At 39.7% G+C, this 14136-nt stretch overlaps 1 protein-coding gene across 1 annotated transcript in view; it reads left to right on the top strand.

Moving 5' to 3' along the window:
* Nucleotides 1-14136, top strand: part of LOC126195243 (microtubule-actin cross-linking factor 1) — a 503782-nt gene that overhangs the window by 300612 nt on the left and 189034 nt on the right. The window contains exons 29-35 of the mRNA XM_049933770.1: nucleotides 1275-1553; nucleotides 3664-4023; nucleotides 4198-4388; nucleotides 4974-5242; nucleotides 5327-8178; nucleotides 9853-10012; nucleotides 11079-13294. Coding sequence (XP_049789727.1) covers nucleotides 1275-1553; nucleotides 3664-4023; nucleotides 4198-4388; nucleotides 4974-5242; nucleotides 5327-8178; nucleotides 9853-10012; nucleotides 11079-13294 — 6327 coding nt within the window. The remainder of the gene's footprint in view (nucleotides 1-1274; nucleotides 1554-3663; nucleotides 4024-4197; nucleotides 4389-4973; nucleotides 5243-5326; nucleotides 8179-9852; nucleotides 10013-11078; nucleotides 13295-14136) is intronic.

Genomic DNA, 14136 nt, shown 5'->3' with positions numbered 1-14136 from the left:
AATTAATATTTTGTTGCTGTTTTTATATTAACCAGCTGTAAACCATAGATTTCAAAACATACACTAGTACAATTAATGCCTTGTTTTAGAAACAAAGTTAAGACTTCATTAGAAAAAACATTTACTAATTAATTATGAGACAATTTCTGGGCAGTACTTACTATTAGGCGTTTAAATGTTTAGTACTGTTGACAGCCACATATAAAAATAAAAATTATGCCACAGTTTTAGCTTTCAGAAGTATTAGTTCCTTTTTCAGGGAGAAGAGTGGGGCAGGTTAAAAAGGAAGGTAGAGTCACTCAGATCCCAGGACATGTAGCTACTACAGTTGGGTCCCTGTCATCTGGGGGTTTGAGTGATCTATCAATCTTTCCTTCTCGAGTAAGGAACTGATAGTTCTGAAAGCTAAATTGTGTTATTTTACTGACAGTAGCCCACATTTTGCCTCCTGAAGGTAATTGGTGGAAACTCCAGGTTGGAATAACAATAATATAGACTGCTACTCATTGTAAAGATGACACCTTGGGTTTCAGACAGCCTCAACAGAAACACTGTTACATGTTGTCTTTTGACAAAAGCCCTCTTTAGAAAAGGAAAAGCACACACATTAACCCACACAAGCAAGCACACCTCAGTCGCACAAGACTGCCATCTCTGGCTTGGTCCAAGTTACTGGAGATGGTGGTCATGTGTGCATGATGTTTTCTTGCTTGTGTGAATGAATGAATATATGTGTGTGTGTGTGTGTGTGTGTGTGTGTGTGTGTGTGTGTGTGTGTGTGTGTTTCCTGAAGAAGGCTTTGACCGAAACCTAAATGTGTAGCAGTCGTTTTGTTGTGCCTCTCTGCAACTCGGCATGTCATCTTTACAGTGAGTAGCAATAGCAGTATTGCTAACTAGTATAGAGGCATTGACAGTGTGTCATCATCAGCCCTGCTGCTGCTGCTACTACTTCTACTTCTACTTCTACTGCTACTGTTACTGCTACTCCTTCCCCTCACCCCCTTCCAAAGAAAATGATGCTTACTATTACTAATTTTGTATCTGTTCTCAAAATCTAACTATGTAATGGTTGTATACGGCATTGTTGTTAAGTCTGTATGGTTAGCAGTGACCAGAGGAAAAAGTACTAGGGAGGCCAGTGATCAAGAAAATTTTGAAAGGTACTAATATTTGCGTATCACATTACTTGCTGCTGTATGTTTACAGTAAGTGCAGTTTAGCAGTTTTCAAAAACTGATACTAATTGCCACAATTTCCTTTGCAATATTGCAGATTCTGGGCTCAACAAGCATTTCATTGGACGAAGACGACGACGATCGACCCTCGGAAGGAGAACGAACACGTGGCCGTGTCACTACAGAACCCAAATACCGAGTAGCAATTGGGCGTGCCCGTTCTTTCTCTTGCTCTCCAGATCGTGAAGCTAGGCCTGTTGTTTTGCAGAAGATGCGCAAGAAAGTACTACGGCCTCGTGAGGCTGCTGCAGCTGGCATTATTGACCGGGAGACAGCCGATGTGCTCGATCGCCCGGAAACTTATGTTGGTGAACAGGTATGTTTACATGAATTTAGTCAGTCCTGCAGCAGAGACTGTATTTACTGTGAATGCATAAGGAAATAATTATAAAATTTGGGTTATGTAAAATTTATTTCCATTATGATGAATCATATTTGTAGCTTTAAAATGCTGCCCAGTGAAAGTGATTGAAGTGAGCAGCACATTTTGTAAAGATTTATCACTTTGTTAAATAAAATGTTTGATTTAAAGCAGCCTAATGTGTAAGACGAGCATGTAGGAATCTGTTTTGAATATCTGTTCCTTACTCAAGCTTGTAGTGAAGAACAAATAAGATTCATATGGAGAGAAAGTACTTATCTACATCTACATCTACATTCATACTCCGCAAGCCACCCAACGGTGTGTGGCGGAGGGCACTTTACGTGCCACTGTCATTACCTCCCTTTCCTGTTCCAGTCGCGTATGGTTCGCGGGAAGAACGACTGTCTGAAAGCCTCCGTGCGCGCTCTAATCTCTCTAATTTTACATTCGTGATCTCCTCGGGAGGTATAAGTAGGGGGAAGCAATATACTCGATACCTCATCCAGAAACGCACCCTCTCGAAACCTGGCGAGCAAGCTACACCGCGATGCAGAGCGCCTCTCTTGCAGAGTCTGCCACTTGAGTTTATTATACATCTCCGTAACGCTATCACGGTTACCAAATAACCCTGTGACGAAACGCGCCGCTCTTCTTTGGATGTTCTCTATCTCCTCCGTCAACCCGATCTGGTACGGATCCCACACTGATGAGCAATACTCAAGTATAGGTCGAACGAGTGTTTTGTAAGCCACCTCCTTTGTTGCTGGACTACATTTTCTAAGCACTCTCCCAATGAACCTCAACCTGGTACCCGCCTTACCAACAATTAATTTTATATGATCATTCCACTTCAAATCGTTCCGCACGCATACTCCCAGATATTTTACAGAAGTAACTGCTACCAGTGTTTGTTCCGCTATCATATAATCGTACAATAAAGGATCCTTCTTTCTATGTATTCGCAATACATTACATTTGTCTATGTTAAGGGACAGTTGCCACTCCCTGCACCAAGTGCCTATCCGCTGCAGATCTTCCTGCATTTCGCTACAATTTTCTAATGCTGCAACTTCTCTGTATACTACAGCATCATCCGCGAAAAGCCGCATGGAACTTCCGACACTATCTACTAGGTCATTTATATATATTGTGAAAAGCAATGGTCCCATAACACTCCCCTGTGGCACGCCAGAGGTTACCTTAACGTCTGTAGACGTCTCTCCATTGATAACAACATGCTGTGTTCTGTTTGCTAAAAAATCTTCAATCCAGCCACACAGCTGGTCTGATATTCCGTAGGCTCTTACTTTACTTATCAGGCGACAGTGCGGAACTGTATCGAACGCCTTCCGGAAGTCAAGAAAAATAGCATCTACCTGGGAGCCTGTATCTAATATTTTCTGGGTCTCATGAACAAATAACGCGAGTTGGGTCTCACACGATCGCTGTTTCCGGAATCCATGTTGATTCCTACATAGTAGATTCTGGGTTACATGATGGCAGTGATTCATATGGAGAGAAAGTACTTATTAGATGGCAGTGATTCCTGTAGTCAAAATTATTAGCTCCCTCAGAGTTTGCCACTTCCTGTGTACAATACTTTATGTTCACTCTGCATGTGTAAATGAGTGTAAACTGTTCTTTTTGTTCTACATCAGGGGGGGGGTGTACAGAATTGATAGTACCATGGGCCACAAACTTCTCACTGTCATTACATGGCCCACAAGGAAAAATGCTCGCATCATTTGTTTCTCAAATATTCATTTTATTTAACAAATATCATTACAAAAATGTATTTTTATAGAAACATTATGTACACAATTTAATTTGGAAGAGGAATCTCAATTGATTCAGCAAGAATGAGGAAGCCCACAGGCTGCAAGCTGTGCATCCCTATTCTGCAGAAAAGTATCCCTTTTAGCTTTTCACACCTCCTCTTCCTAGTTTTGTAGCTATTTTTTGAAATTCAGTAAGAAAATAATCATTATACTGTACCATTATGATACTTTTGTTTTCTGCTGGAAGTGATTATTACATTAATTATTTTTTTCACTTTATGCAGGGAGAGTCTCTGTCATTATCTGAAGCTGTGGTGCTAGGACGTGTGAATGGAGATCATGGTGCAGTGGTGGACCCACAACGTGGAGATGTTTTGACAGTGCGTGAGGCACTTCACAGAGGAGTTTTAGACCCATCGAGCCCAGGGGGCCGCATACTCGTGCCAGTTGCTCGCAGTCTCTCACTACCTGAACTTGTGCACCAGGGTCTGGTTGATCCTAGGACAAACAAGGTTGTTCATCCAGAAACTGGAGCATACCTAACTTTGAAAGAAGCTATGTTGTGTGAAATAGTTGACCAGTTCTCTCCCATTGTTGTTCCACACACAAATAAGAAGATCACTCTTGAGGAGGCAGTTGCTGAGGTGTGTATAAAACATAATGTAGTTTTAATAGCATAGTAGTTTATTATCTTCAGTGAAGAATCACTCGTGAAGATTGATCAGAAATAGCTATTGAATGTAAGGTGAAAATCTAATTGGTTGCTCATGTGACCAATACTTAATAACATTGCTGATGGTGTTTCTTTTTCCCCTCAGGGAGTCATTGATGATGAAAAGTGTCTAGTACAGACATTTGATGGCCCAGTTAGTATTGTGACAGCTTCACAGGATGCGAAGCTCTTCCCGAGTCGAAAAGGTAAAGCACCTCCACCAGGTGCCCAGCCACTTCCACCAGCAGGAATGACATTCCCTGTGGCTCTGAGGCGTGGACTTGTTGATGTTCAGAGGTATTCAGCTCACATTCCTTTTATTTGTCTGAAAAGAAATTGTTTCCGTTGGCATAGTGTATTAGTTGTTCTCTGCCAAATTTATTTGAGCAAAAGTTTACTTGAAAGGAAATAAATATGTTGGACTGACTCAAATGATTATTGTGTGGCAAATAGAAATATGCAACAGTGAAGACTTGCTGTAGTGCTTTTATGAGTAGATCAGTGTAAATTTTGCAAAATTTTTACTCTGGAATTAGAAAGAGCACACACTTCATGCATGTTTCTGTTGAGCTCTTGCAGTGTGATGACCTAGAAATCTAGTTACTTCCTCTTTTTTTTTCTCCATGTATAGACGTGCTTAAAGGAGAACCAACTTGTGAAGTTAAGAAGATAGTACCTAAGTTTCTTATGATTCCTTTGCTGTTGAACTTTGATATCGTTTTGCCTTAAATCGTGCACGACCCTTTTTTTTTTCCAGTCAGGAGCAAGCGAGGAAGGATTAAATGTTAATAATTTTACAAAATATCTGTTCGAAGATTTTGGTGTGTACAATGTGTTACATTATGAGGAAAAAGGTTGATATGCATTTATTTTTATTTGTAGGAAGGAAATTCGTCACCCTGTAACAGGTGACAGACAACCTCTGGAACAGGCCATTAGTTCAGATTTCATTATGGCTCTTCCATACCCTGCTTCACCATTAAGTGTGGATGTGGGGGTGGCCCTCGAAAGGGGCCTAATTGATGCAGAGCGAGGTACCATGAAGCACCCACAGACTGGTGAGCAAGTCCCAATTACAGAGGCTGTTGAGAATGGCCTACTCATTGTTAAACCCGGTCAGCATGCACTGACATTTGAACCTTCAGCAACAGGTTATTTAACTGCTTTTCAATTGTGTTTTGAGATTTTAATTTTCATGTTTCTGTTTCATTACAATGATTTTTTTTCCTCTCCAGGTAGTTTAACTGCAGTTACAGAAACTGTAACTTCCTATCATACAATAACAACAAAGACAATTGAACTCCTCCAGGGGTATACACTACTTAGCCCATCAGAAGTAAAGAACTCCTTGACAGGTGAAGTTATGACACTAGAGGAAGCAAAACGCCGCGGCATAGTTCGTGATGAGTCCGAGGTGAAACAGCAATTCACAACACGTGAAATTAAGGTATCTTTTGGAGATGCCATCGCACGTGGACTCATTGATCTAAGTGCTGGCACATACACAGATCCAGAGTCAGGGCGTGTAATGCCCATAGCTGATGCAATTCGTGATGGATTGATTGAAGCTGTGCCTGACAGTGTCGATGGTGGTGATAAAAGAACTAAAAAGCTTAATGTATTGGAAGCTTCAGAGAAACTGTATGATGAAGCTGCAGGATGTTTCAGAGATCCAGATTCACCAACAAAAGCATACTCATTTGAGGAAGCTGTGAATGCTGGCCTTATCGACAAGGATTCAGTTGTGTATGATGTGGTTCGTTCAAAACCTGTCACTGTAAAGGAAGCTCTAAGAGAAGGATTGCTAGACCCAAAGACGGGTCAGTTTGTAAAAGAACCAGAAACGGGCTCAAAGATTTCTGTGAAGCAAGCAGCTAAAATGGGACTTCTGGCAGTACTTGGTGCTCCTGTTTTAGCAGGAATGGCAGTGGTAGGAGCTGTCAAAGAGAAACTCGAGAAAACAACAGGTGATGAAAATGCAAGGGGCGCTGTTATGTCAGACGTGAAGAGTAATCGCATGAAAGTACAAGGAGGAGAGATCACCCCTGGGGAAAGCACAGTACAGTCTGGTGAACAACAAAAAAGTCCTGTGAAATCTGAGAAGGGAAAGATATCATTGATTGGTGGTGATAAGCAATCTCCATCTGCAGCAAAATTAACAGAAGAAGGGACAGAAGCACCTTCAGTTTCACCACTGGACAAGCAGAAACAATTAGACACACCAACCCAGCCAGAAAAACTAATAACACCAACTAGAGGTGTATTAACAGAGAGAAACAAACAGCCACCAGAAATTAAAATTGAAAGTAAAACAAAGTTGCCTGTGGTTTCCATCAGTAAAGCAGTGGCAGATGGCCTCATAGATCCCAACAAGTGTGTAGTGAATATTCTGGTGCCTAATGACAGTAGGTTATACACAGTGCATGAAGCACTATTGAATAATGTCATTTCACAGGATAGTAAAATTGAAGTGTTAAGCAAGACTCATGTTAATCTTGTAGATGAAAAGAAGCAATATAAGGTGACTGTTGTTCGCTATTTGACTCCTGAGAAACTACTAAATGTTGGTGCTTACAATGTGGCACTGGAGTCATTTGTAAGCCCTGCTACAGGAGAAGTAATTAGATTTGATGATCTGGTTTATCAGTGTGATGTGCTCAGTCCAGATCTAGTCCTTGTCAGAGATTTATTGAGCAAGAAGCCAAATGCATATGTCACACTCCGTGAGGCACTCGAGGTTCCCGTCATTGACCGTCATACGGGTCACATGGTGGATCCTGGGACAGGAAGAAAAGTACCATTTTCTGAAGTTGTCAAATTAGGGTGGATTATTGAGAAGCCACACACATCTGAATCTCTTTCAAAGAAAATGAAACCAACTATAACACTTCAGGAAGCTGTGCAAGATGGACATTATGATCCCCAGACAGGTGACATAGAGGATCCAAAAACAGGACAAAAATTTAGCTTTGTTGATGCTATAAAGATGGGAGTTTTGGATCCGGAGTCTGTGAATATTCGCAATCCAGAAACTGATGACATAATACCATTATCAGAAGCGATTGAAGTTGGCATTGTTGATCTTAATAGGGGAGTCATAGTAAACGTAGATACAAGAACTGAAATAGAATTCAAAGTGGCATTCCTTAAAGGGTATGTTATAGCAGGTCACAGAAAACCAATTTCTCTAGAAGCTGTGATTCGTAAAGGTTATTACAATCCCACTACTGGCTTAATAAAAGAACCTCTTACAAACCAGAATATAGATGTTGAAGAAGCTGTGAAACGTGGAATGGTTGATGCTTTCATTACAGAGTGCAAGGACACTAGAGCTGACAGTTTAATCTCACTGGACGATGCTTTAACAACGAAGCTTCTGAATCCCAAGGTGGGTAAAATGCGTGACACGTTTACAGGCAAATTACTGACTTTAGATGAAGCTCTAAGTAAAGGTCTGATTGTAACAAACAAAATCACGCTGTCACTGATTGACGCTATTTCTGAAGAGTACTATTCACCTCGCACTGGACTCATAGAAGATCCTGCTATTGGGGAAGATGTAACACTACAAGATGCAATAGACAGTGGTCTGATTGATGTGTCATCAGTAAGAGTGAAGGACAGTGTGTCGGATCGACTTGTGCCAGTAAGAGATGCAATGGTGATAGGACTGCTAGATGCTCGGCGTGGGATGCTGACACGGCCTGCTCCAGGTGTAACTCTGGATGTTGCACTTAGCAAAGGTCTACTATTGAGCACAAGAAGGCCGTGGTCCCTTCCTGAAGCTCTGGCACAAGGCTGTTACGAACCACAATCTGGTCTCCTGTTATTAGATGGTGAACGTATAACTCTGGAAGAGGCATTGCGACGTGGGGATATAAGCAGTGATACTCTGGCTGTTAAGGACCCACGCTCAGGGGACATCATCAGTCTACGAGAAGCAGTTTGTGCCGGTATCGTAGATCCTAAAGCTGGCACAGCAACAGATCCAACCAGTGGAGCTGAAATGCATTTCTACGATGCTCTGGAGCGAGGGCTGATCATTCCCGCAAAGAGAAAATTTTCATTGCCGGAGGCCGTGTTCAAGGTAACTACCTTCGCTGTCTCTCTGTTTCAAACCTGTATCTTTTAGATGTCTTGTACTATTTTTCACTTTGAGATTAGGTTATCTGTCAACAGAAACGTTATAGAACCGCATTATTGTTGAGTTTTCATTTGATACGGTCACATGACATGTTGGCCTATGATACAATGCATACAGATAAATTATTAGTTGAATCTACTAAGCTTATATTTTTACAATTATTGATAGTTGTAAAAATCAATAAAAACAGTTTTGATCATGTTTTCAAATTTGTTTTCATTAGCAACCGGTTTCAGCCTACTTCAGACTATCTTCAGGCTTTTCTCCGCCATTACGGCTGCTGGTGGCAGCAGATGGAGAAGTGAGAATGTCACTGAGGTCATCCTCACTTCCACAGGTCTCACTCTGTCTGCTGTCATCACCAGTCATAACGGTGGGGAAAGACCTGAAGATGGTTTGAGGAAAGGGCTGAAACCAGTTGCTAACTAATAAAAATCTGAAAATGTGATCAAGATTGTTTTTATTAATTTTTAGCATTTTATACTGATTGCTGCTTTGCTCCATTTACAAAATGCTTTCTAAAATTTTAAACGGACAATCTTGGCAAGTTGGTGCTTCAGCAGTGTGATTTGTACCACTATTTGTACCACCGTTGAATATTCGCCTTGTCACCTTTGCCACCCCTGGCCATCGTGATTTTAAAGTAGTCTGGGCAGCGACTCAGTTTACTGAGCAGGTTTGAATGTCTATGGTGACACCGCTGCATATCTTCTCTTCCAAGCAATATTTGTGACCTGCTTATCTCTCATACTGTTTCTAATAAACTCGTAATTATCAAATCTTAATCAGAATTACACAGAATATTTGCTAACTCAATAAGAATAGTCGTATATTAAAAATTCCAAACCTACCAAACGTAATACATCACAAGATGTATTAATTTATTTTTGTCCAATAATTTGAAATTTGACTGTTCTGTTGTTCTTGTTGGAAGTGACAAAATTTCCCTGAGTTGTAGAGTTATCTAACAGAATGTGCGAAAGTTTCTATTATTGGAAAGAATACAGCCAGGCATGGTATAGCATTAAGAAAAATCTATATGTAATTAAGTGAAGTAACAGGCGTAAACCTATTTGTGTGTTGGTGGTGGTAGTCATGGTGCTGTTGCTTCTGCTGCCATGCAGGATCTCTTTTGTTCACAGATTATTCCAGATTTTATGCAGTTTATTCAAATATGTAAATCTCATTCTTATGTGGTGTAGCTAGATTGTGTTTACACTTATGGTAATTACATTCTTGATTATATTAGAGGTTTGTTATTCATGTGTATATTTAACTTCAGTCACCTGCTACCAACAAGGCATGATGTGAGCTTTGCTGAAGATTAACCACGATCACTGCATATGATTACTGAAAGTGAGAATGTAATGTATGACAGAATAGCAATTTTGATTTTGTCTTAATTTGAGATGGGAGCTATGGTGTAAAGCAATACTGAAGTTTTAAATTAAATGTGCAGGTGGTATACTCTGTTGATTGTGAAAATTTGAGAAAATTTTAATGGTTTTGTGTAAGGAAGATAAATTGTTTTATGCATTTTTGTGTATACAATATGAGTATTTTAAATCCACTGCACATGCACATGAAATATGTTACTTAGTTTCTCTTTCTGTGCAGGGCTTTTATGATCCTAAATCTGGTCGATTTACAACTCCAGAGACCCATGAGAAGTTGCCCACTGATAGAGCTATTTACAAAGGTATTATAGACCCTGCTTCAACTCTCGTTCGAACAGATTCAGGAAAGGTAGTCACATTTGCAAGTGCTGTTGAAGAAGGTAAGAATGTGTTTGTGCTATGAAGTGCTGTGTGAATAGCTGCTGCTGCTGTTGCTACTGCTACCCCCCCCCCCCCCTCCTCCTCTTCTTCCTCCTCCTCCTCCTCCTCCTCCTACTACTATTATTATTATTAATATTACTTGAATTTTATTTTAAATTTGCAAATGAATTGTGTCAAAATGAGTGACATTTTCTTTCTTATACACTAGCAGTTTTAACACAAATGAAAATTAAATGTTTTATACATATGATGTTAATAGATTTTCTTTGCTGACTCATCAATAAATTAATTGCAGTCTTTGACCAGGTTAACAAAAATATATTTATAATAATCTTGGGAGTTTTGTACTATGACCACTGTAACAAAATGAGGCCGACTGCCAAATGCTTTGGGTAGAGGAAGGTGAAAAACTTAATTTTTCTGTCTCTTTGGTCCTGATTATATCAAATTGTTCTTTCATATTTACATCTTCTGAACCAAAGAAGTGCAGTAGAGAAAAGAATTTGCTTAACACCTGTCAAAAATACAAAATGAAATAATTTTTTTCTGCTGAAATAAAAATCCAGTGATAACTCATCTGTTAAAAGAACCTTGAACAGACAGGTCTCTTGCCAGAGAACAACATAATTTCCAATTTGATTTTTGTAATATTCAAATAATGGTAAATATTTTTTGACTGTTTTTTCAATGAGATAGGTGAGTGGCCATTGTAGTCTTATTATAACTAGTGTTTTATGATTTTGATCCATAGTTTCCATTATATTTATTTGCTTTACATTCGATGCATCTGTTTATATTTGTAATGCTCGTATTACATCAAATAGCGATGCAGGTACATGTTAACCTCAAATTCATTGTTCTATGGAACTGCATTGGAGTTAATAAGGAGAGCACCGCTTGCTGGTTGAATTTTTTTGTGTAAAATTGCTATAGTATAGATTTTTAATAACAAGAACGTGGGCATTCACTTTTTACTTATACAATTACAATGTAACTTTAACCTGTTAGGAAAAACGTACAAAAAAAATCATACAAATTTCCTAATTTGTCTGCTTCAAATTTCAGGTGTTGTGGATGCAAAAGCTGGTGCTCTCAAAGGTAGAGATGGAAAGCTGGACTTCCAGGAAGCTTTTGAACAAGGTCTGCTGATAGAGGCTCACCCGCCTTTAACACTAAGTGAAGCTTTAGTCAAAGGAATCTTTGATGAGGAAACAGGACTGTTTCTCGATCCCAGCACAGGAGAACGTGTCACATTGGCCTATGCTGTTGAGAACAACCTCATAGACTCGGATTCAGTTCATGTGAAGGATACAAGAAGTGGGTTTTGGAAGAAACTGTCTCTTGCAGAAGCTATAAAATCAGGATTTGTTGATGGACAGACAGCAAAAGTGAAAGACTTTACTCGAGGGGACATCAGTGTACCAATATCAGAGGCATTTGCTACTGGTCTGTTGGTGGATAGTAAAGCAGCTGTATCAGTACAGAGAGCTATTCATCAGGGCTTGTACGATGAGGCGAGTGGTAAGCTAACAGATCCAAATACGGGTCGTAAAGTGACATTGCACGAAGCTATACGGCGGTCAATTATCAATCCTCAGTTACCGTGCTATTGGGACCGTCGCTCTGAACGCCTGTTGTCACTGGTAGAGACGTGCAGAGCTGGTATAATAGACAGAAGGGCAGGTGTTTTTCGTGAACCAGGATCTGACTGCACAATCCCACTTTCACAAGCTATGGAACTGGGTCTTATTGTGGACATTGAGAGTGCAGCATTTGGGTTGTATGAAGCAATTGCAATGGGTCTGTACGACTCAGCCACTGGTCGATTTGTTCATCCATCTACTGGTAGGAAGCTGACTTTAAGTGATGCTTGCAAAGAAGAACTGATTAATCCAATTATCTCAATTGTGAAGCACTCTAAGACTGGTAAATATATGAAACTTGAAGAAGCTATTCTGAATGGGTTAATTGATGATGAAAAGGGTCTCTACAAGATCCCTGAATCAAAGAAGACCCTGTCATTGAAAGAAGCAAAAGAGAAAGGTCTTATTGTTACTTCTCGCAGGCCACTATCAATTGAAGAGGCTGTAAAGTATGGCCTTTACCGACCAGAGGCAGGTTGTTTCGTTGACCCACAAGTTAATGATAATTTGGACTTGTCACAGGCACTATTACATGGTCTTTTAGATCCAAACACTACAGCAATGAAGGATCCTGTTAGTAACAAGCTCAAGAGTGTCAACTCAGCTATTGAAGATGGTTCTATAGATGTTTTGAGAGGCCGTGTGGCAGATCCGAAAACAAAGCGGTCTTACACTATTGATGTTGCTTTTGAAAGGGGGCTGCTTTTGACTGTAGATCGTCCAATAACATTTCAGCAAGCTGTAAGGCGTGGATCAATTGACTTCCAGCGTGGTACATTTAAGGACCCCAGGACGTCACACGAGTGCACCTTGGAAGAAGCAATACGCAATGAATTGATTGATCCTGAATCTGCTGTTATTAAAGACCCTCAGACTGGACGCTTCCGCACTCTAAAGAAGGCTATAACAGATGGGCTGATTGACATGAATCGGCGTGCAGCATTTGATCCACAGACAGGCAAAGTGAAATCGCTGTGCATTATATTTGAACAGGGAACTGTTGTGTTTTTAAGGGAACCACTGACTTTTGATGCAGCTGTAGAAGGGGGTCATTTGGACATATCAACAGGTCGTTTTACTGATCCACAATCACATGAAGTTCTAACACTAAAAGAGGCAGTTACATTGGGCTTAATAGATCCTGATTCAGCTCTTGTGAAAGACAAATTGAAGAAAAGACTTGTTCGCTTGCCGGAAGCATTCCGCAAAGGGTTAATTGATTCAGAGAAGAGCAGTGTCCTCGACTCTGAAACATCTCGTCTTTACACCTTAGCTGCTGCTTTAGATACAGGGTTGTTGACAACACCAAGTCGTGCACTATGTCTGATTGAAGCTATAACTTTCTCATTGTACAATCCAACTACAGGAGGTTTCCGTGATCCATTCTGTGCTGCAGGTGGTGTAACAGAGCGGCGGCGCTTAACTCTTCGTGAGTCTCTAGCATCTAATCTTATAGATACCTCAACAACAGTGGTGAAAGATGTATCTACAGGGCGCATATTGACTTTGTCTGAGGCAGTTGGTCCAGAAGGTCTTGTTGATCAAGATGCTGGACGATTGCTTGAGACGACAACAGGAAAATCTATTGATTTCACAAAGGCCCTAGAGCGTGGGTACATCCTGCCTGCGCAGGCCAGAGTAAGTCTGCATTCAAGTTTTGTTTACTGTTTTATAACTGTAATGCTAAACTTTAATTTCAGTAGCTTTTGCTTAAAATCATTTCTAACTTGACATGTTGCTGAAAGAAAAATGTTTAATAACTGAGCAGCATTTTCAATCATCTCCAGTGTTTTCATTTTTGAAGAATATTACACTTACATAATAATAATAATAACAATAATATAGTGAATTGCACCAAATCATATTCCAAACAACACAATGCATCTTTCTCTTGATTGTCACATATATAATGGAATGAAGCCATAATAGGAAATGTAAGGTTTTATATGTTGTTCTAAGGAAACAGACCTGTATTTTATTCACTGGAGGCATGCTGTTTTAAATGGCAACAGTAGATATTAATTGGAGCAACATTTTTGAAGCTATTGTTACACTCTTTCCGGATTGTATGTAAAATACTGATAATAATCACTTACTGTTTACAAGAAAGAACGAAAAGAAAAAAACAAAACACCAGCATTAAATCTGATGATGTTTGACATTAGTTGACATTAGTTTTAATTTTTTATTCATTATTTAATTGTGTTTTAAAGTAACCTACTAAATTATGTATAAGATCAGGCACAGGTCTAAACATTTTTAACTGCAATTAGTTGTTGACAGTTAACATGCTGGAGTGCAATAAAAACTAAAAGTGCTTTGCATTCATTGCCCATCCAAACTAATGTGATAAATTATGTCATCTTAAGTAATATAAAGTCAGTTACACAGCATGCACATGTCATAAAGGGCTAATATCTGTTTTCACTAGTCATCACAAATAAAAAGAATCCCACGCTATTTATTTTTTAACAAATGGC

This window comes from Schistocerca nitens, chromosome 7 (assembly GCF_023898315.1).
Source record: "Schistocerca nitens isolate TAMUIC-IGC-003100 chromosome 7, iqSchNite1.1, whole genome shotgun sequence".
Taxonomy (NCBI): Eukaryota; Metazoa; Arthropoda; class Insecta; order Orthoptera; family Acrididae; genus Schistocerca; species Schistocerca nitens.
This window is presented reverse-complemented; position numbering and strand designations above follow the sequence as displayed.